This window comes from Engraulis encrasicolus, chromosome 4 (genome assembly GCF_034702125.1).
Source record: "Engraulis encrasicolus isolate BLACKSEA-1 chromosome 4, IST_EnEncr_1.0, whole genome shotgun sequence".
In the NCBI taxonomy this organism is placed as follows: Eukaryota; Metazoa; Chordata; class Actinopteri; order Clupeiformes; family Engraulidae; genus Engraulis; species Engraulis encrasicolus.
In genome coordinates this window covers 4351659-4373983 of record NC_085860.1, presented here as the reverse complement: position 1 = coordinate 4373983, position 22325 = coordinate 4351659, and the positions used below count along the sequence as shown (strand labels likewise).

Sequence of the window (22325 nt, the reverse complement as noted above, 5' to 3'; positions counted from 1 at the left end):
GCAGCAGCTGGCAGGGGTCAAAGGTCACCAGCAAAGTCCCTGATCATCTGAAACGGGCACAGCGTATAAGCTCACACTCTGTGACACTCTGTAAATAATGCTCTTTTCCCCCTCCCGTAAGCCTGGGACCACACCACACCACACCGCACCACCCCACCCCACCCCCACCGCCCTGCCATTACAGGGGCTGACACTATGAAGGCAGCCTGGGCTGACTCATCCCTCTCTGGCCAGAAGCCTGCATCGCTCTGTCTGGGGCAGCTCATTTCCCCTTCAGGAAGAACACACGCAGAGTGCGCACAAATGTAGTTGGGTTCATTTGTGGCACATGAGATTAGTTTAAAATGAGCACCGACTGAAAGAGACAGACAGGGGTCATAACAATTGTCCATTAACACAGGAGGGCAGATGACCTCCAGGCTATACTTATACTGACTTAACTCACCTGCGCCATTGAACAAATCAGTGAACGAGCAAAAGATGTCAAAGATCTGAAACTCCTATGCACAGCCAGGTTCCAGGTGCTGGTGAAGTGCAGTTAGTGGAGTGGACTTGATTTTGCGCGTTGTTCACCTAAATAAAAAGCAGCAAAATTAAGTCCACCAGTGTGCAGTGATCCTTCTTCTTTACTGTGAAGCAAAAGATGTCATTTCTGAATATCCCACTGGTAGCACTAGTAGTAGAATTAGTAGTAGCCTAAATCAATACACTAGTATGATGTAGCGTACTGAGAGCACGAGTGGTGTTGTCTTGGAGTCACAGCCTATCCATGTAGACCTGTCTACTCATACTGTAATGCTTAGTGATTGCTATTAGGGCTGCACGATATCAGAAAAAAAAAACTTTGATACTCGATAATAGCATGCAATACCTCGATAACGATATTTAAACGAAATATAGCCGAGTGTTTTTCTTGTCTCTAATTTGTCGGTCTGTGTGGGGGACGTGGCTTTGAGTTTGGTCATTTGCGTATTTGTTGACATTCAGCAAGTGATTGACAGAACTGTTTTACATGTTCGCAATAATTAAATCATTTTTCGCGATACACATAGTATCGCCACTCTTGATATCGCGATTTCGATACATTTTTTGATATGTTGTGCAGCCCTAGTTGCTATTGAACTACTGTAGGCCTACTATCCTCCTCTGTGGAATACAGTTTTGTTTCTAAAGGAAGGTCAGTTTGATCCCTGACCCCGACAGCTGGGATGTATACTTCGTCGCACTCTTCCCACAGCCACAGATGAGGCTAAACTGAAAGTCCCGCTGGGCCGCTGGGGCTGATATGGCCATTATGACATTGTGGCACAGCACATTTCAAGGGGGACAGCCCAAGGGAGCAGTTAAGGGACGGGGGTATACCATGCACTAGCTACCTCCGTCAAGGAGGAGGATGGTGGACAGCACTGGTTATTACTCCCCTGGCAGTGTGTTGTTGGAAATGAAACTGGCAACATTCTGGCTATAAACCCAAACCCATTCTGGCTCCCTATGACCACTTGCCCATGACTGTGGTGGGTAATTCTAGAGCAAGGAACATAAGCTTAAAATTTTCTCTGGGGCTAGAGAGTACTTGGGGTAGGCCCTATGTGTATGTGCGTTGTGATTGCGTGCTAGCTCATTCTTCCATGTCAATGTGCTGCCTACATTTATATTTTAGATTGAAAGGTAGTGTGTGTACTTTTAGTAATTTATTTTCACAGGACGTCCATTCAAAATGTGATCTTTTCATGAGTATTTACTAAGCAATGAATTCATATTTTTTACTGGTCTGACCAAAGTACAGTTAGTTGGTGGTAAATGTTCATGAAAATGATAAAAGTTTTGAATCGACAGCATACACTCTGGAAATAAAGCACTAAAAAATGACACTACTCTCTACTCTGACTGAGTCTACACCTATGGTCAGCGTACATCTAGCAATGAGTGGCTATAGTCCATTGACATTGTCTGTGGGGACAGGGGACACAGATTTATCTGATTTTATTCTGTCTAGAAAAGTGTGAAGAAATTTCTGTGTGCGGAAAAGTGGAGTGCATGAGAACAGATTATTTCTTCCACACCACACAAGATTTGTATTCACATCGTGCCTAGGCCAAATCCACTTTGGAAACTTGGAAAGAGAACTGAAATCTCTTCTTTCTGTGTGATGTCCAGTGAGCTGAGAGCTGTGTCCCATTGAAATGAATGGCACAATCACACATTCTACAGATATGACAGATAAGCTTTTCATGCAGTGCCGGACACTTATACGTTTAAATCAATGGAATAAACACATGTGCACTCAGACTGTCGGATGTGAAACACAGACCTGGACACATTGTTTCAGACATGCAAACACACCAGAATGTTCCTGTTTCCACGCCATGCCTGATGCTCAGTATATGAATGGGATGTTATTCTACTAGCCTACTGATGACATTGCTACTTGGAAATGTTGTGCCCTGTTGGCTCAGAGGATGGAATCAACCATCTTCATGTTTAATCCTGACTGATACTCTATATCTCTAATCACTCACATTACTGTATAAACACACTGATTAGATTAAAATGAGATGGCTACAGTATACCAGACACAGCCATTTACGGGTATTCCATGTACCATGTTGTTTCATCCGTGTGCTTTTGCATGTTTACATTACATTACCTTACATTGCATTTAGCAGATGCTTTTTAACCAAAGCGACTTACAGTCGAGGACATAATCATAGCCAACATCACTAGCAGATACAAAGTGCACAGGAAATATACAGAACAACAAGTGCAGATGCTAAGTAGGGATAGGTTTTTTTCAAGTTTATTAGCACAGGTTTAAGTAGAGTACACACACATACACATCATGCCATACTAGAGTCTGGCCCAGGACTGGGACAAGCATTAGTGCAGTAGATAAGATAGTAGCCTACCGTAAGAGAAGAGTCTTCTTACTTACTTCCTGGAGGCTGAGAGATGTGCCTATAGTCTTGCTGCCTCTGGGAGATTGGTCCACCACTGAGGGACAATGACAGAGAACAGTCTTGACTGCCCAGGTGAAAAACCCATATACTTAAAGTGTACTTTTTTTGACCGTACTTAGTACAAAGTGTACTATTTTCGGCGATTTAAAGTGCGCTTCATTGTACTATTAGTGCGCTGAAGCACTACTAAAGCAGTACTTCAGCACACTTGCAGCACACTGAGGATGCTAAATTGGCACCGCTTTTGGACAACTTTAAGTGCACTACAAGCATACTTTTGAAAGTATGCTCCAAACACGCTTTTCATGCATTCGTATGGCATTAAGAGTGTGCTTGAGTACACTTCTATAACATTTTATTGTTACTAGAAGTTCAATAAAAGTATATTAACTTTATGCTTCTTTGGACTACATTGGAACATTTTAAGTCTGTAAAAAGTATATCATATTAAGTATTGTAAATATATAACAGGTATGCTTGAAGTATATTTACAGTACACTCCCAAGTACATGAAATAATATAAATGTAATACTACAATCCATGCTGGTCCTCAGAGCTTGTACATTACACACAGCCACATGTCACAGTAGTGATACAGTATGCATGCCTAGCACGACCGACATTTACTATCATTGCATTGTTACAGAGATTTCAGATACACATATCACTTTATTTTAATCTTGTTCCACCTTCCTGCAGTGGATCACTTGAATTGATCACTAATGGTGTCCCTCTATTCTTTGTTTGAACACCTAGTTCCAACTTACCTCCCGCCATGATATTGTGGGAAGTGTGAGCCTACATATACGTGACCATCATAATGACGGTGGGAACATGGTCATTTTTTGTGTACCACTTTAAATTTTAAAAACCCCTACAATAAACACAGAATATAACAAACCAAAAATATTCCTTCAAGATTAATGGCTTTCTGTTTGAGAAATTTAGCTCCAAGAAGTGCATTGCATGATGGGACATGCATGATGGTGCATGATGGGTAAATTTACTTTGTGTAAGCACACTTTGAAGATATTTGGGTGAAGTACAATCATGGTGCACTTAGAAAAAGTGTACTTGCAATATGTTAAAACGATTTACTTTAAAGCGCACTATAGAAAATCACACTTCGAAGACATTTGGGTGAAGTGTAATCATATTGCACTTTAAAAAAGTACAATTGCAATATGCTATTAAAAAATACACTTTTAGTAAGTTCACTATTAGAACACTATTAGTATATTCCTCTAAATACACTTTAGCCAAACATCTTCGAAGTCCACTTGAAGTATGGTTCGCTAAGTGTACTTTCTTTGAGAGCAACTTAATTACATCTAATTTTAAGTACACTTTAAATAAGCATACTGTAAACATACTTTTTCTTAGCACAAAAAGCACGAGTGCACTTTTAACATGCTAAGTACACTTCAGTCATGCTTTTATTGTACTAAATTGAACCACTTTTTCACCTGGGTGGCATCACCTAGAGCGGGCCAGCAGGCGGTTTGTGTTCGAGGAGCGTAGTTCTCTTCCAGGAACATAAGGCCTTAGCATGTTCTTCAAATAAGATGGAGCCGTTCCTGCAGCGTTTTTGTAGGCAAGGATAAAGACCTTGTGCTTGATCCGGGCAGCGATCAGTGTTTGTATTGTGTGCGAATATATCATGATTTTTCTTTCAGCAAGCTACAACCACTGCTCAACCACTGATTACAAACATCAGTGAGCGTTACATACAGTATGTATTTATTCACAGGCCAATGGATTTCAAATCAAATGCAAGCAACTGGTTTACTTTTGCAAATCCCCACACAAAAGTCACATGGGAGCTTTATGGAGAAATTAAACATCCTGCCTAAACTAAATGTGCAAGCTGTAAAAAAAACCTTACCCTGCAGTATCAAAATTGCAGTTCTTCTTACAGTATAGCAACCTAAAGTAGGTATCCTGTTACAGTATTATTAGTGGCATTACTGCAGTATTGTCAACATTAAAACACAGAAATACTCGACAGTACCAAGTCAATTCATGAATGTGCTTCTTTTTTGCACTTTTTTTATTAATATATTTTTTTCTGCATGTCAGACGCCTGATCAAACCATCTGGCGGGCCACATCCGGACCCTGGCCTTTATGTTTGACAGAACTGCTGTAGACTTTTCTGGTGGTCAGGATCTACTGTGATTATGCTGCTAGCGGTTACACCATGTCTGTGTGCTCTGTGTTGATGTGCTCTGTACTGTGTGTTTCATGTGTTACCTCTGTTAATGGTCTGGCAGGTTCTAGTGGGACCTGATTCTGTGTGTCGTGGTTCCATGTCTGTGTGTGCTCAGTTCTGTACTGTGGTTCTTACTGGCAGGTTCTACTGGGACGACATGCTGACGGTAGTTGTGTTCTGTATTCTGTCCTGTGTTATTCATGTGTAGCCTCAGTTGTTGTAACCTCTCCGGTTCTACAGTATCGAGTCCTCACCGGATCATGCTGTTGCTAAGGGTCAGGAACTTCAACTTCAACATGCGTCCTTTTTGCCTTTATTTCTGACAGGACAGAGGAGGAGAGACAGGAAATGAGCTGGGAGAGAGAGACGGGGAAGGATTGGTAAATGATGCGGGCCAGAATCGAACCTGGGTCACCAGCATAGTAACTCAGTGCCATACCGTTAGGCCACGGCAGGGCCAACATGTGTCCTTTTCACCCTCTGTCCTTGTGTTATTACAGAACGTTCTGCTGCGACCTGATCAGGCTGCTGATGTTTCCATCATATCTGTGTTTGTGTCCTCTGTCTTGTGGGCTCCGTTTGGTTTAACCTCTCAGGCAGCCTGTACTGGCACCTGATCATGACATGTGTTCTTAATGTCTGTTTCATGTGTAATCCCCAGCTTATTGGTTCTCCTTTGTGGGTTGCAGTTTCTACTTAGCCTGATTATCATTGACTTTCAAATCTCTTCGAGACTTGGTCTGACCTAGGGCATAACAATTCATGTTTCTCAAATGGCATAGTTGACCCACATCCCTTAGTTTGCTACTGGTCGAGGCCAGAAAAGGCTGTGCCGAAGTTTAAACCAAACATTTGCAACCACGTCACTGCTTTGAACATGCCTCTACCCAGGGCCGTTGGGGCTGCTCAAAATTGATTGCTTCAAGACAAAGTCAGTGAAGTTCTCTGGAGCTCAGAAAGTACTTGCATTGCTCTTGACCGCTGAAGGTGTTCTGTGTTCTGTGTGTGTAATGTTGGTTCTCGGTTCTCCTTACCGGCAGGTTCTACTGGGACCTGATCATGCTGCTGCTGATGGTGGGCAACCTGATCATCATTCCGGTGGGCATCACCTTCTTCAAGGACGAGCACACGCCAGCCTGGATCGTCTTCAACGTGGTCTCGGACACCTTCTTCCTAGTGGACCTGGTACTCAACTTCCGCACGGGCGTGGTCAAGGAAGACAGCACAGAGATCATTCTGGAACCGCGGGAGATCAAGCGACGCTACTTGCGCAGCTGGTTCGTATGAGGGTCCGCATAGAGGTGTATAATATGAAGGCTTACATACTCTGTGAGGCTGTCCACTGAATTAGATACAGTGGAATAACTGGTACATAAACAATGTAAGATCATGCATAGTGTTGTAATTACCCGTAGATCAGTTTTTGTAATTACCCGTAGAGTACTCATACTTCTACTTAATACATCAATCCATGTAGGCCAAACATATCTTCTTTTTTTTTAGAAAGTGCGCTCAACTCCCAACTGTTTCTTATAATGTCTTTTCGTACGCGAGCAAACAGCAAAGTTCATGTTTAGTAAAAAAGCCGCACTCATGGGTGTAATTCGGTTGTAATGTTTTAATCTACTGGGTTAGCATGAGAGACAGACGTTTCAGCCTATCAATTACCTTATCAAACAACACCATCAAAACCTGCTGCATCAGATGACTGTCCTAGATAGCCTTCTTCTATGTTTTCTCTACCTGACCCTGCCCAAATAAACTGTTGAATGAGTACTCGTTGATGGCGTCTCACAGGTTTGCCGTGGACTTCATCTCCTCCATCCCCGTGGACTACATCTTCCTGATCGTGGAGACGCGCATCGACACGGACTTCTACAAGACGGCGCGTGCGCTCCGCATCGTGCGCTTCATGAAGATCCTCAGCCTGCTGCGGCTGCTGCGCCTCTCGCGCCTCATACGCTACATCCACCAATGGGAGGAGGTGCGTGTGTGGGTGGGACTGTGCGTATATACAGTATGTGGGTGTGGGTGTGCTGTATATGTGGGTGAGTGTGTGTGTTGTGTGTTAGTGTGTGTGTATGTGTGTGTGTGTGTGCGTGTGTGTGTGCGTGTGTTTGTGTGTGTGTGTGTGTGTGTGTGCGTGTGTATGTGTGTGTGTGTGTGTGTGTGTGTGTGTGTGTGTGTGTGTGTGTGTGTGTGTGTGTGTGTGTGTGTGTGTGTGTGCGTGTGTGTGCGTGTTTGTGTGTGTGTGCGTGCGTGCATGCGTGTATGCATGCGTGCATGTGTGTGTGTTTGTATATATGTGTGTGCACTGCACTCTAATACACTACACATAGACTATACTCTGCGGCATTACGGGATTAAGTCCAGTGGCTTAGAATAGGGCTTTTGCTGCTGGTGTGTGTGTCCGTGTGAGCGTGTGTGTGTGTGTGTGTGTGTGTGTGTGTGTGTGTGTGTGTGTGTGTGTGTGTGTGTGTGTGTGTGTGTGTGTGTGTGTGTGTGTGTGTGTGTGTGTATGTGTGTGTGTGTGCATGTCCAGTGGCTTAGAAAGGCCTCTCACATCTGTTGTATGTGTGTGTATGTGTGTGTGTATGTGTGTGTGTGCATGCGTGCGTGCGTGAGTGCGTGCGTGCGTGAGTGCGTGCGTGTGCGCGCGCATGTGTGTGTGTGTGTGTGTGTAGGGATGTGTGTTTACGTGTGTGTGTTTGTGTGTATGTGGGCAGCTGTGTGTATGAGGGCAGCTGTGGCCTAGTGGTTAGAGAGTTGGTCTTTCAATCTAGGGGTTGCCGGTTCGAATTCCCCCTGACCTCTCCCTACATCTCCATCCATGGCTGAAGTGCCCTTGAGTAAGGCACCTAAACCCACATTGCTCCAGGGACTGTAACCAATACCTGAAAAATAATAGTTGTAAGTCGCTTTGAATAAAGGAAATCGTCAGCTAAGTGCAATGTAATGTACGTATGTGTGCATGTGTATGCACATGTTTCACTGGCATATGCTAGTACTTGATAGAGAGAGAGTTTCAGTTATGCAGATACTGCTCTCTCAGGGAATACGTTTACACGCACTTGGGTATCTCGAATACTGTCTGGAAATCACAGTTGTAACGGCAGTAAGCACATGTTGCACGGTTTCAGGTCATCAACGTACTATTTCATAAGTAGGCAAGTGGGCCCTCAAAGACACACACTGAAGTTTGCATGCCTATGCTGCACTTGAGTATATGCCCATTTTGTTTAAAAACAAAAGTTCAGGAGAAGCGTAATGAAATTTGACATTTGACGATTAACCACCTGCATTCTATTCTCCGCTCAACCGTCATTTGTTGGAATAGGAAGGAAATGATACTCATGAACGGCGTGACGTTTTCCATGTGCGTTACGCCCATTTGTGGGGGAAAACAACCCATGCAAGTCAATTGGTGGTGTTGAGGTTTAATGAACGAAAGATACGGTCCTGTAGACTAGTGTTGTTCACGCGCAATATGCTGAAAACGTGTTGTGTTGCCAGCTGTTCAAATAATAGACCCAAACAGCCGCGGCTGAAGCATGGACTGTGTTTATTCAGACAAGCCGATGTAGCATGTAAGTTGATGAGACATTCGGTTTGTTTTCACCCATAAAGGGGTGTAACGCACATTTAGGAGCAAAGTACCCACATGGCCATTTATATAGGCACAGCTAATTAATCACCTGCACCTGATTCTCTGCTCAGCAGTCATTCGGTGGAATTTCAGGACAACGAATCTGGTACTTGGTGTAGAACACAGCATTTATTCTCTGTTCACCTGTCCCCAGGCAGAACTTGCTTTCTCACTCGCACCCACCACCTTCCCCGATCACCTCCCTTCCATTGACGTTTGATCGGTTTGTCAGTTCTTCCCTCAATCCTCTCCGTTTCACCTTGCTCTCTCACCATCATCGGCCGGGGGGTGAACTGGCACATATCTGCAGATACTGCCTGAGTTGTCATTGATGCCCCATACTCCTGACCTCGAGAATGTTTACCGCATAGACATTTCTCTGGCTTAGCAGTACTTCAGCACCACGGCCAGCGATCTTGCCCAATAGCCCGCAAAATCCACCTAATCTCAGCCTCTCGAGTGCATTGGTCCAGGTGGACCCCGTGAAGCACTTTGATGATCGGCCCACCTGCGTGGACAGCCGTACTCCAGCGAGAGCCGTGCGATCACAAGAAGCCCATGCTCTAGCAAGAGCGAAGATGTATGCATACATGTTCAATCCACATCCACATGGTCCACATAGGGAATGTGATTGTAATGGCATTTCTGTGTGTCTATGTTTGTGTGTGTGTGTGTGTGTGTGTGCTTGTTTGAGAGAGAGGGGGAATGTCGAGCATTATGCACTTAATCTTTGTTGCACTTTAAGTGGGATGAGGGGGGCTGGGGGGTCAAGCACTGGTGTCACTTTTACCTCTTATTGCACTTTAATTGAAAACCTGCTGCTACTAAGTATTGTACCCCAAACACAATTGTGTTGCCTTTTTGACAATGACATGCATGTGTTTTAACATACAGTATATTATTCAATATGGTCAGTGCGCATTGTGAGTACATATTGTGTATATATTGAGTATATATTGTGTGCGTATGTCTGTATGTGTGTCTCTGCGTGCTTGCATGCATGTGTGTGTGTGTGTATGAGTAGATCTTCCACATGACGTATGACCTGGCGAGTGCCATGGTGCGCATAGTGAACCTGATCGGCATGATGCTGCTGCTGTGCCACTGGGACGGCTGCCTCCAGTTCCTGGTGCCCATGCTGCAGGACTTCCCCGCCGACTGCTGGGTGGCCAAGAACAAAATGGTGGTGAGTTTGTGTGTGTGTGTGTGTGTGTGTGTGTGTGTGTGTGTGTGTGTGTGCGTGTGTGTGTGTGTGTGTGTGTGTGTGTGTGTGTGTGTGTATGTGTGTGTGTGCGCGCGTGCATGCGTGCATGTGTCTGTGTGTGTGAGTGCGTGCGTATGTGCGTGCGTGCGTGTGTTTGTGTTTATGTGTGCCATCTCTTCCTCCTTCTCATCTCTCTCTTCCTCTTTCTCAAGTCTCTTCTTCTCTCATTTCATTCTCTTTCTCTCCATTACTCTGGTACAATACATGTGCCGTATGCCACAGGCTATGTATGTACTGTATTGGCTGTGTGCGCTGCATTTCTACTTCTATCGCTTTCTCTCTCTCTCTCTCTCTCTCTCTCTCTCTCTCTCTCTCTCTCTCTCTCTCTCTCTCTCTCTCTCTCTCTCTCTCTCTCTCTCTCTCTCTCCATCCTCTCCCTCTTCCTCATGAGGGGGGCAGCTGTACTCAAATGCTCAATTCAAAGCAACGAGCCACATGCTTTGCATCTCCTTCTCTCTCTCTCTCTCTCTCTCTCTCTCTCTCTCTCTCTCTCTCTCTCTCTCTCTCTCTCTCTCTCTCTCTCTCTCTCTATTTCTCTCTCATACATACACACACCTACACATGGGATCAGCAGTCCACTTCTGCCATCTTCAAGGCTGTTGGCCACATGCTGTGCAACTCCTCCTCTCTTGTCCTCTCTGACCTTGTTCACTCTCTCTACTCCTACATGTCTTGCATCAATACTGTATATATTATACCTGGCAATGCACAGTCCCCTCTAAAGATTTTGGAAAAGCAAGGCAAATGTACTTGTTTTTGCTGTTCACAGAAGTCTTTGGGGTTTAAAGGTACACTGTGCAAGATTTTTAGTTGTTTATTTCCAGAATTTATGCTACCCATTCACTAATGTTACCTTTTTTATGAATACTTACCACCACCATCAAATTCTAAGCATTCATTATGACTGGGAAAATTGCATTTTTCATACATGAAAAGGGGGATCTTCTCCATGGTCCGCCATTTAGAATTTCCAGAAATAGCCATTTTTAGCTGCAAAACTTATTACAGTATATGTTAATCATACTAGTAAATATTAGTTCATTATATAGTAATTATTCAATAAAAGGTTCAATTTGGCAGTATACAGCACCGTTTCAAAGAACAGCATAGTTGCTGTACCTTTTTTGACCATTTCTACACAGTGTACCTTTAAGACTAGTAAATGAATTTGAGACAATAACTTCAGAATATTTCCTAGCAAAATAATGAAACCGCTTAGGATGTACCACCTTTCGTTTGAACCTACCCTTTTTTATCCGGGTGAGCAAAAGTATTGGAACAGATGACTGAGAGGTATTTCTTGCTGAGCAGTAGTTGTTGAGCAGTCACTCACCCTCTTCTTTCTTGTTCTTCCATAGAATGACACGTGGGGTCAGCAGTACTCCTATGCCCTCTTCAAGGCCATGAGTCACATGCTGTGTATTGGGTACGGCATGTACCCGCCCGTGGGCATGACGGACGTGTGGCTCACCATCCTCAGCATGATCGTGGGCGCCACCTGCTACGCCATGTTTGTGGGCCACGCCACCGCGCTCATCCAGAGCCTGGACTCCTCGCGACGCCAGTACCAGGAGAAGGTGGGTGTACTGTATTTGAAGGTGCGTGCGTGTGTGCGTGGGTTCATGATCATGAATCTGCTGATGGGACACACCACTCTATGCAGACCTGTGCGTGTGTCCGTGTGTGCGTGTGTGTGTGTGTGTGTGTGTGTGTGTGTGTGTGTGTGTGTGTGTGTGTGTGTGTGTGTGTGTGTGTGTGTGTGTGTGTGCTTGGGTGCGCGTGTGGGTGCGCACGTGTGTGTGTGTGAGTGTGTGTGTGAGTGTGTGTGCGCGTACGTGTGTGTGCCTGTTTTGTGTGTGTGTATGCGCATGTGTATGTGCCTGTTTGTGTGTGTGTGTGTGCGCGCGCACGTGTGTGTGTGAGTGTGTGTGTGTGGGCACCACCTGGTACCACCTGGCCAAGTTGCTGTCCCCATTCAGTCACCAGAAGCACCAGGAGGAGTAAGACCACCTAGCCAACAGGCATTTGTGTGTGTACGTACTGTATGTACTAAGTGTGTTTTTGTGTGCACGTTTAGATGTGCCCTTTATGGTCATAGAGAGTTGGAAGATGGGTCTTAGTGTCATGGGTGTAGTTTGAGCATTGGCTGGAATATATAGATTTGAGAACGGCATGTGTATATTTGTGAATATCTCTGTGTCAGTGTGTGAGTGTAGTGGAGGCCATGGGATGTATAGTGTACAGTATATATTTCAGAGTCTTAACATTCAGTCAGATACACCAGTGGAGGGGCATGGGCATGAGTGTGTGCTCAGTTTTCCTTCCACACCACAGTCTGCGTGTGTGCTCGTGTGTCATGCTGTTCAAACACAGCCCATTCAACACTGCACAGGAGAAAGACTTGTTGTGCCATTGTATTTAATAAGACCCTCCTCGCAGCATGCTCAAGCCCGGACAGAAATACTAGACTCGAGCTCTATTTTGAAGTTGCAACGTCTAGTATCTAGTCTAGTCTAGTATTTTGCCCATCCTCCTGCGCTGGAGCCCGTCCGGGCACCGAACAGACACAGCTCTTTGGTGTGGAAGGGCTTATCTGTTTTCATGCATGCTAACCTTTCCGGACAGAGCACAGATTCTGACAAGTGAGCCCACGCCCCTGTGCACGTAGGCACCGTTGATATGAAAGGGCCATTACAGCTAAAATAGAGGTCATCCCTGATGCTGATGCTTGAGTGATGGTTATGGTGGCGGCGGTGGCGGTGGTGGTGATGATGTGATTGTATGGTGTGTTTGTGTGTATACAGTGTGAGTTGAATTATGAGACTGTGTGTGTACTGCGCATACAGTACGTATGTGTGTTGTTTGTTGTGTTGTTTACTGCACCCATGAGTTATGTAGCCTGATGCATCCCCCAATTTCTCTGACTTTGTTGAGCCAATCTGACCTTGCAGCATTCAGATTTGTTTCGCTCTACTGTATGTTAGGCTTGTACTTTTTTAATTTAACCAATCACTGCTGTTTGGTCATGACTGATGAACCACAGACGGACACTGAAAGACAAGGTTACGTTACAGATGACTCTTCTGATCTGCACTTTAGTTGGGCCCTTAGCTCCTGGTCCTGTCGTATGACCTTCTCTAGCTACCTGACCTAGTTGCTGTAGTGAAATGAAATACTGCAGAGGTGCTAGGTGGCGACAGCCTGGCCATACTTAAAGCCCATTCACATCTACAGCAATAACTGTAACGATAACTTCAACTTAAAAGTCTCAAAGCAGAATCCCTGTGCACAACCAGTGGCCAGGTGCTGGTGATGTGCAGTTCAAGTAATCCAAGGAAAAAGGGGATACATCACAGCACATTGGTCTACTTTACTGGAATTTTATTAGGTGAGCAACAGGTTTTGCTGTTGCTTATCCCCCTTTTCCTTCAACTTTAAAGTCGTTACAACTCTAGTGAATGATGCCGTTGGATTGTGACATGCTGAGTGATACCGTTGGGATCACTTTCAGAGAGCTACGTGTTTTTCTGATCTATAAAATGATTTCAGGTAATAAAAGTTTTTAGAGTGTATAAACTTCATACCTTCTGCTTGTAAATATTCATGGGAAACAGCCGCTATCGTTGGCCACTGCAGAACAGAAATATCTTTATTATAGTTATAGTTCTCTAATAGTTACCTTAGTGAATGGGAACAATTATGAACATAAGGTTGAAGCAGTGATATGATTTAAGACATGGCTACCATGGCTACACACTGTACTGTCACCTTTGTATTCTCAAGGTACCATTTCCTATAATTGAAACAAATTGACCCTCTGTTAACCAATTCTGCATTAGTGATCAGCTAATGAAGTATTGATTTTCATCCTGGATCATTGATTGTTGTCATGATCTACACCTTTGGAAAATAGTCTGTCAGGCTAGTCTCAGCTGTCTCACTATCGCCTGGCCTGTCTGTTTCTTTTTTTATGACTGATACACATTCACGCACACACGCACGCACACACGCACGCACACACACACACACACACACACACATACACACCACACACACACACACACACACACACACACACACACACACACACACACACACACACACACACACACACACACACACACACACACACACACACACACACACACACACACACAAATATCAATATTCAGGCAACAAGGTTCTTTGTTTCCCTGTAAAGCTTCAGCATGTTCTGAAAGGCATTTATGCATACCATGCATTATTGGGAAGCAGGCAGATTATTGGTAAATGAGATTTGAAAAATTATTGGTTAAAGAGATTTGTATGATGATCAGTCAGTAAGATATACAACACATCACTTGAGAAAGAAAAATGACTGACCAGTACAATGTAAACAAAAACTTGCAACAGTGCCTTGTCCAATAGACAAGACACTGTAGAATCTTTGGTAGAAACAACCAATGATGTAGTGTAGTGTTTCTCAACGGGGGTGCTACAGTCCCCCAGGGGGCGTTAAGGAGCCCTTGGCGGGGCGATGAGAAGGATACAGCTGAGTGGGGGCGGGCTTAGTTCCCATTGGGGAGCATTATTCTGTTTTATTTTTCAATAATAAGGGGGGGCATTGGCAGGCTTATTATGAGGTTAAGGGGGCGTTGGGAGGTTTATAATGAGGTCAGGGGGGCGTTTGTTCAAAAAAGGCTGAGAACCAATGATGTGGTGTTTTAGGGAGCAACAATAGCACAGCTGCTGACATGAATTACACATTCTGTTTTGCCACAAATGCTGCAGCTACAACGCGTAAAGGATAAAACATTGAAATATTGACAACACACTGCTGCTTCAGATCAACCTGTCATGATATAGTTCAGGGTGAAAGATGGAGGAGGGGGTGCGTGTGCTTGTGCATGTGCGTGCGTGCGTGTGTGTGGAGGGGGAGGGGGGCTTTAAATTGATGAGAAGATATTGGATGGACAAGGGGGGTGGGGAGAGAGTGTAAGCCTATGTGTGCTATTGGTGCTGTGCTTTGGTGTGTGGACGGGGGCTATGTAGGGTCACAACAACCTCAGTGATATGTGTAATGGGGTAGGTGTGTGCACGCGTGCGTGTCTGCGTGCGTGTCTGTGTGCGTGTGCGTGTGTGTGTGCGTGTGTGTGTGTGCGCGTGTGCGTGTGTTTCTCGCCTTCAGCCTCATTACCCCACTTCATTTGTCACCTCATGCTAGTGTGACACATGGCTGTGTCAGCAGTGTGTTTGTGTTTATATTATATTGTGGTACATTTTGCTGGTCTCCTGTGTCTGAGTGGTTCAGTTGCTGCAGGAAATTGTTGCATTCTGGGTGGTATTTTGAGCAGGTGTGTAAAGTCATTCTTCCTCTTTAAGTATTTGTCCTTGAGTATGCTAATATGTGTGCAGAAAGAGAGAGAGAGAGAGCGAGAGAGAGAAAGAGGGAGAGAGAGCGAGAGCGTGAGAGCGAGAGAGAGAAAGAGAGAGAGAGAGAGATGCTGACCTGTAGAGGGGATGCAGAGCCATGACTGCACTCGACACTAAGTATGTGTGTGTGTGTGTGTGTGTGTGTGTGTGTGTGTGTGTACATCCTGTGGGCATTAAGGTTGGGCTGTGTGTGTTTGCGTGCATGCGCGTGCGTGCGCGTGCGTGTGTGTGTGTGTGTGTGTGTGTGTGTGTGTGTGTGTGTGTGTGTGTGTGTGTGTGTGTGTGTGTGTGTGTGTGTGTGCACTAAACTGATGACTGGGAACTGTAAGGGCCAGGGCAAGGTGGAAGAGTTCAGATCACAGGAGGGAGAAGACATGAGGAAGGAAGAATGGAGGATGGAGCGACAGAAAGGAGGAAAAGATAAGAGGGAGAGGAGACATGAGGGAGAAACTGGATGAAGAGAAGAGGATGAGTAAGAGAGTGGAGAAGACATTAGAAGAGAAGAGGGATACGAGGGGGATGTTTGAGGAAGAGTGGAGAGGAGAGGAGGAGAGAAGAGGGAGAAGACAAAACCCCGAAAAGAATGTCTGAAAGTCTTAGTGCTTCTCAGAACAAAGTCTAATTCTTTGCTACAAGACCAGAGTGAAACAGAGTCTAGGGGGCTGTCACTAGAAGAGGCTATGAGAGAGAGAGAGAGAGAGAGAGAGAGAGAGAGAGAGAGAGAGAGAGAGTGTGTGTGTGTGTGTGTGTGTGTGTGTGAGAGAGAGAGAGAGAGAGAGAGGGAGGGAGAGAGGGAGGGAGAGAAAGAGAGAGAGAGAGGGGGAGAGATGGAGCTTGTGTGTTATAGAAGCAGACTGGAGAGACTGCGTGTGTGACACAGAAAGCTGTAAGCTGGGAGAAGACTGTCTGTTCTATTTCCCTGCCTGTTCTCTGTGTGTGCCGTCAGACTGCCTGGGGACACAAAGCCCAGAGCAGACACACAAAAGCACTTGAAGAGAATACTCCCTAACGGGGGCCACTCCGACGCCACATGTTCTACTGCAAATCATTTCAGTGACATATGTTAATATCGCCTCTGATGCCACGCGTTCCACTACTGCAAATCATTTTAACGACGTCCGTTTTTTATCACCAATCATTTTGAAGGCATGGTCAGTCACAAATCATTCCAGTGACATGTTTTATAATCTACTCTGATGAAATGTGTGCTGTTGCTCATTACATCTTGACACATATGTAAATTGTTCTCATGATACATATTCCCTTGCAAATCATCATAGGAAAATTAAGCTCTTATAATTTTCAGTGTCTATATAGTCCTCGTCAATACATACAATATCATTTTAGGTGTACAGTATCTCACCTGTTGCAAAAAAGATGGTAAATCGTACAGTAGATGGACTGCATTTATATGGTGCCTTTCCACTCCTTTGGACACTCAAAGCGCTTTAATATTTTTTTTAGGGCTTTTTGCCTTTATTTTTGGATGAGAGACAGTTAGGCCACAGCAGGGCCCAAAGCATTTTACTTTCTATGTCTCACATTCACCCATTCAGACACCAGTTGCAGTGGCTACCACACAGGGTACCATCCTGCCACCAAGAGCAACCTGGGCTAAATATCTTGCTCAAGGACATATGGATTGGGTCAGGCAGAGCGGGGCTCGAATCTGTAACCTTCTGGTTGCCGAACGGCTCCTCTACCACCTGAGCCACCTCCACCACCCTCAGATGTACTAATATGGTTACTCAACAATGGTTCTCTTCTGGTTCCTCAAGGAACCCTCAGTTGTTCCCAAAAGTTCCCTGAGGAACCCCAAAGGTTGTGTGAAGATTCTAAAAGTTATTGGATGAACGGCACTATTCCCCAGGGAACCCTTTTGGTTAGGGTGTTCTTCTACAGTGGAAATCAAAGGGTTGCTCAAAGAACGTTAAGGAGTTCTTCAGTTTGTCCCAGTGGGGAAACCCCTAAAGGTTCTCTGGGCATCCTTTTACATAACCTTGGGGTTCTTCTAAGCACCTATATGTCCATCAGAGAAGCTATCAGAGGTTCCCCAATAATTGCAACTGAGGGTTATTTGTGGAAACCTGTATTTTTTCTACTGTGTAAGTTCTTTTCTTACAACTCTAATGCGTTTCTCCTCTTCTGCTCTTGTAGTACAAACAGGTGGAGCAGTACATGTCCTTCCACAAGCTTCCAGCGGACATGCGGCAGCGTATCCATGACTACTATGAGCACCGCTACCAGGGCAAGATGTTTGATGAGGAGAGCATCCTGGGAGAACTCAACGAGCCGCTACGAGAGGCAAGACTATTCCCTTCATCTCTCACTCCATAGAGTTCAACATGGCAGGCAGACAGCATTCCTTACCTCTCCATGGATGGTGTTCTCTGCAGGCTTTTAATTCACTCTAAACCAGGGCAGGCAATTCTTTTGGACGAAGGGCCATTGGGTTTTGAACATTGACCGCAGGGCCAGATGTTGCAGCCAATGTTCCTGTGTCACTAGTAAGGGATACACTGACATAAATTGTTGGTTACAATATTCCTGCACGTTGAAATGAAATGTTCATGGGCTGCCAGAGCAGTGATAGCCATATTGCCAGAGGATCCCAGTTCTACGTCTATGTCAACACCACATCTACCAAAACACAGATAAGGCCCTCCTCTGTCATCAGGAAAAAAAACAATCAACTTCCACGTTAACCCATTAGGACCTAAACAATTTGACAGAATACTCATCACTGTTTAAGGTAAATATGCATAGATGCTGCTTAAAGGTTGTGTCACACGGATGCTGCAGCTGATTTACTCTTTCCTGTTGTCCATAGAGGGCAACATGGCAGACATAAAGTATCCCCAGCATGCATAGCCATGCATCCCCAGCATGCATCACTTCCATCCAGCAGCATCTCTATACTACAGTACATCTCAAAATGGAAAATTTAACTTATTAGGTTCTCTCCTTACAGCAGCTCGTCATATAAGAAGTTCCATCCATAGGAACTGTAGTTTTCTCATGTTGCCTGTGGTCTTCGCAGTGCAGTCTATAGATCAGTCAAAGAAAGGTCAATTGACTCGATCGAATTGACCAAAGCAATCAGTTGGCAGAAGAGTCTGTTATGCTTACATTAGCTTGAGAACACCATCATAAAATAATGCATTTCTCCACTGTGACTACACAACCGATGGAGAAGATTTCCCTCTTTGAGGAGGGTTCAAGAACTTGATTAAGGTTCAAATGTAAGATTTGATTTATATATAAACAGAGTGATATATAACATGAATGGTAAGGCTGTTTCATCTGCAAAGGATACGTCACATAATTACACACACACACACACACACACACACACACACACACACACACACACACACACACACACACACACACACACACACACACACACACACACACACACACACACACACACACACACACACACACACACACACACACACACACACACACACGCCCTAAAACACCATAGTCTGGAGACACGTCACAGGATTTTTCTTAACATTTTTTTGCCTGCCTTTTTTCTACCTTTCGGGGACTTTGCTGAGCACAAAATCTTTCATTGCTAATGAATGACATGTATGAGCACGTATATGACAATAAAACATAGTCTTGTCATTTTAATCATCCACAGGAGATAATAAGCTTTAACTGTCGAAAGCTGGTGGCCACCATGCCCCTGTTTGCCAACGCGGACCCCAACTTCGTGACGTCCATGCTGACCAAGCTGCGCTTCGAGGTCTTCCAGCCGGGTGACTACATCATCCGCGAGGGCACGGTGGGCAAGAAGATGTACTTCATCCAGCACGGCGTGCTGAGCGTGCTCACCAAAGGGAGCAAGGAGACCAAGATCTCAGATGGGTCCTACTTTGGAGGTGAGGTCAGGCTGTCTGTCTGTCTGTCTGTGTGTCTGTGTGTCTGTGTCTGTGTGTTAGGGGTGTCTGTGTGTTAGGGGTGTGTGTGTGTGTGTGTGTGTGTGTGTGTGTGTGTGTGTGTGTCTGTGTGTGTGTGTGTGTGTGTGTGTGTGTGTGTGTGTGTGTGTGTCGGTGTGTCGGTGTGTCTGTGTGTGTGTGTGTGTCGGTGTGTCTGTGTGTCTGTGTGTGTGTGTCTGTGTCTGTGTGTCTGTGTCTGTGTGTTAGGGGTGTCTGTGTGTTAGGGGTGTGTGTGTGTGTGTGAGAGAGAGAGAGAGAGAGAGAGAGAGAGAGAGAGAGGGAGAGAGAGCGAGAGAGAGCGAGAGAGAGAGAGAGACAGTAGTGTCTGAATATGAATATCTGAATATGTATGTATGATGTAATATTTTTGCTTCTGTGCGTGAGTGGGAGAAGACAAAGAAAGTGAGAACCTATTTTTCTATCAGAAACATTTCTGTTATAATTTTCTGCATTAGTCAACGCCACATTACAACTCAACTCCGCTATGTAGCTTACTGTTTCACTCAAACGGCTGTCCCACAGTCACAGGACAACCTGCATGCTACAGACATAATGAGAGTTTTCACGCAGGGGTGTCAAGCTCGTCTTTGTCCAGGGTCCACATAAAGATCTTACATGGTCTGGACCAGTAATGAGATTGCACAATATCACATGTTTTTGTTTCATCTCGAGGTGGATGACAACGGGTATATCAGGAACATTGACTATAAATGACAATGAAAAAAATGATCCCAAGTACTGAAATCCTTCAGCAACTTTGTAATGAGCAGGAGACTTTTTTTGACATTCTTAGTTTTTATTCTCTACAAGTCTCTACAGATGAAACCATGTGGCGGGCTGCATCCAGCCTCCGGGCCTTGTGTTTGACACCCCTGCAGTAGACTGTGTAGCACATTCTGCACATTTGACTCCATACCCCAGCAGCCAGTGGTGTGGCCAATAAAAGGTCCCATATTCTGTGCCGAACAGGCTATTTACGCAGCCTGCTGCATTTCTATCCATGGATAATCTACTCTACTGATGCAGAGTATTTTCATGCACTGTATGTGTAAGAGATGTGTTGATGCATACAATACATCTGCCGAAAGTGCGTGGTACATTTCTGTCCCATTGAGGTATGCTTGTGGGTACAAGTACGTGCCACGAGTGTATGTTGAGTGGAGCTTTTGTTCAGGCATACATACTGTATCAGTCTCTTGCCAGCTGTCCCTTTGAGCTCCCTGTTGGAAAAATAAATGACCATGTCGGCATCTCTTTCCCCCACCCATCTTGCTTTTTTTCCTTCTTGTCCCTTCTGTCTTTTTCTCACCCGCTATTTCTCTCTCAATCTGCCTGTCCATCTCTCTCTCTCTCTCTCTCTCTCTCTCTCTCTCTCTCTCTCTCTCGCTCTCTTTCTCTGTCTACCCTACTGTCTGCGCTGAAGTGCTGAATCTGCTTCCCCACCGCGTCACCTTGAGGGCCTGAGCCAGTAAAAGCTGCATGTTTAACTCCGAGCTGTTTATGTCTGGATGGATGGATGACGCATCACTGCTTGCCTGTGCTTCCCCTTGAGCTGAGCTGAGCTGGGCTGGGCTGGGCTGGGCTAGCCACTCGGCTTAGCAACGTAGCTAGTTAATGTGCCTGTTTAGCTTCTAATAGACTGGACTAACTATTTCAACTGAGGTAGCGTGCCTGTGCCTGTGTTTGTATGAAATTGTCTTGCTTGGTAGTGGCTGGTTTAAGACGATACATTCTGGGTCATGCCAAAAGCCATGCATTTGCAGCATGTTTCTACATTCAAAAGAAACTATGTGTTCCTTAGATACACAGGACCAAGGCTTGACATTGGCACCTGCCAACCAGCCATGGTCAGTAACAGCTTCAGTGACTACGTTCACAAGACGTTTTTAATTCCGAATGAATAATTCCGAATTAAATTGTTCCGCCGAGTTCCCTTGGATTTTTCATTTAATTCCAAATTGTGAACAAAACGTTTTCAAAGCGGAATTAAAGTGAGTTAATTCGGAATTAAATGTCCCATGTGTACTGTACTCTGGGGCATGACATACAGCACCACAATAGCCTACTGTATATTCTCTTGTTTGCTTGTTTTGCACCACTACCACCACTATAGTGAAAAGACAATGTCAAAAAAGTAATGTAATGTCAACAGTAATGTTTGCTCCCCTCACTATAAACTTCGTTTCTGTCTTCTGGGTATCTTGGAACACATGGATTTTTTTTCCTGCAGATATTTTTCTGAGAATATAAGCGAGTTGAGCTTTGGTTGAATTGTCATGGAATGACACTTCTGGACACAAAATGGTGATGTAGAGTGGTGATGAATGGCACTGTACCACTCTGCACACACATGTGGTACACTGATGTTTATATGAGAAATGGCACAATATTGTCAGCATTTCGTTTAACCCAGCCACTAGTTAGCCAGACTGTGCTACTGTAGCTATTATGAATAGCACGTTAGTGAGTTACTGTGCTTGTGAGCAGAGAGTTGGTTAGCCGTTTAGCTCAACAGGTTATCTGGATTGGGGTAGCCCCTCATTTTAACAAGTGAGAAAGTTGCCTGTGAATGGAGATTGCGGTTTGGCAAAGCATACCTGTTTAATAATTAATCACTTAATGAAGTTAATGTAGACTGGGCTAGCTGCTCTGCTGCTCCAGTTGTTGTGCCTGTGGATGCTTTTGGCATGTTGTCCTGCTATCATCCTTCTCCACTATCTTTCCTCTCCCAACACCCAAAATGGACGGTGTAGTATCTTCCACATCATAGACACATCTTGCCACCTGACATTGGCTGTAGGCCTCTCATGTCAGCCTACAGTAGAATTGCACTGTGCAACCACAGACATGTATATGGTATGTATATATACGTCTATGTCTATGTC

The 22325-nt window shown here is 44.8% G+C and overlaps 1 protein-coding gene across 1 annotated transcript in view; it reads left to right on the top strand.

Moving 5' to 3' along the window:
• Positions 1–22325, top strand: part of hcn4l (hyperpolarization activated cyclic nucleotide-gated potassium channel 4l) — a 44295-nt gene that overhangs the window by 12475 nt on the left and 9495 nt on the right. Inside the window, exons 2-7 of the mRNA XM_063196339.1 lie at positions 6209–6445; positions 6966–7152; positions 9839–10000; positions 11437–11655; positions 17648–17794; positions 19143–19383. Of these exons, the coding sequence (XP_063052409.1) occupies positions 6209–6445; positions 6966–7152; positions 9839–10000; positions 11437–11655; positions 17648–17794; positions 19143–19383 (1193 nt within the window). The remainder of the gene's footprint in view (positions 1–6208; positions 6446–6965; positions 7153–9838; positions 10001–11436; positions 11656–17647; positions 17795–19142; positions 19384–22325) is intronic.